The 1400-nt window shown below is 34.6% G+C and overlaps 1 protein-coding gene across 12 annotated transcripts in view; it reads right to left on the bottom strand.

Moving 5' to 3' along the window:
* Window positions 1–882: 882 nt before the first annotated feature.
* The window catches only part of LOC126419156 (phenoloxidase 2-like), an 87937-nt gene continuing 87419 nt past the window's right edge, over window positions 883–1400 (bottom strand). For all 12 annotated transcript variants that reach the window (XM_050086271.1, XM_050086273.1, XM_050086277.1 and 9 more), the window contains one exon: window positions 883–1313. In XM_050086271.1, coding sequence (XP_049942228.1) covers window positions 1080–1313 — 234 coding nt within the window. In that variant the 3' untranslated portion in view covers window positions 883–1079. The remainder of the gene's footprint in view (window positions 1314–1400) is intronic.

Genomic DNA, 1400 nt, shown 5'->3' with positions numbered 1-1400 from the left:
TAATCTTGCTCCACCATATGGGAAAACATAAAGGCTGAAATTTTCTTTGGAACATCATTGGCCTTGCCCTTAACTTTTTCTTATGTAGGTGGATAAAATAGTATCAATTTTGGAGAATCATGACAACCACTTCTTGTTTATCTATTTAATGTTTGTACTTATGACTGGTATTACCTATTTACAGAATGAACTGATGAAGTTAACTTCATCTACTATATTCACATTCACATGTTGTCTTGAAATTTTGTCAGTATTAGTGGGGTGGTGTCTTACTAGATGAAGGGCTCACTTTTATTCTGTGCAGCTTGCTGTATGTTATAAGTTCAAATTTAACTTAGCTACATGTTCTGTGAAATTGTTTTATGTATTAATTATGCCACAACTTTTTCAGCTAATATTTTTTTCATGTGCTGTGTTACGTTTGTGGGTTGCAAGAGCCATCAGTTTATTTTTCAATGGCAGCTTCACACCATATAAATTAGATCTCGACATACACAATATAGTTTTCATCTATTAGGTGTTTCACCTACACACTTTTAAATTTTGGGACATAATTGTTTCACTTTTACTTTAATTAAAGAATAGCAATAAAATTCTTTTACTGTGTACCTGAGCATCAGGTAACACAAACAGTATCATGACCTATTTCCGCTTCCTTGTAAGTTGTCAACTTATCAACTGTACAGGCGAAGAGGGTGCTGAGTGCCATCTGATGATGACTTACTGAGGATCAAAACTAGCCACAATACTATTTATATGACCCAAGGCTGAAAAATACAATCGAATAATTTCATTACACAATCGTCACTTTTTTCATTTTGGCAGTAGACCTAATCAGTGGGAATAAAACAAAATCACTGATGTCAATTAAAAAACAAGAAAGAGATTTACAAAACTCCCTTTATAATTTAACAATACAACAGGAAATTATTACACAATATGCACAAATAATGAAAGTGAAAGCTTGAAGGAAGGAAACTAAAAATGTAACTATGTTATAATTTTTCACTGTTATGTCTCATATATAAGAAATGTTCCATCCTGCATATCTGCTGTGTTGGATAGACAATACATGATGATCATGTACAGTCCATTGGTTGCCCCTTGTGGTCAAGGGTAATTTCATGATGTACTATGTTCACATCAATCAAGCCCATGTTCGGTGTCAGGAATTCACGTAATGTACTGGCATCTACACGTGGCATACGATCAAAAGGGTATCCCATGTTGCGACGGTCTGGATAATTGCGATTCTGAATTCCACAGTAGCTATGAGCAGGTCGACAAGTATTATCTGATGGAGGTTGGTCAACCTGTGAACATTTTGTCCAGATAATGAACAATATGACTAAGCAAACAACATGCAATTAAACTGGCATCACTTCCATAAGTTTTCAATG

This window comes from Schistocerca serialis, chromosome 9 (assembly GCF_023864345.2).
Source record: "Schistocerca serialis cubense isolate TAMUIC-IGC-003099 chromosome 9, iqSchSeri2.2, whole genome shotgun sequence".
NCBI classification, from domain to species: domain Eukaryota; kingdom Metazoa; phylum Arthropoda; class Insecta; order Orthoptera; family Acrididae; genus Schistocerca; species Schistocerca serialis.
This window is presented reverse-complemented; position numbering and strand designations above follow the sequence as displayed.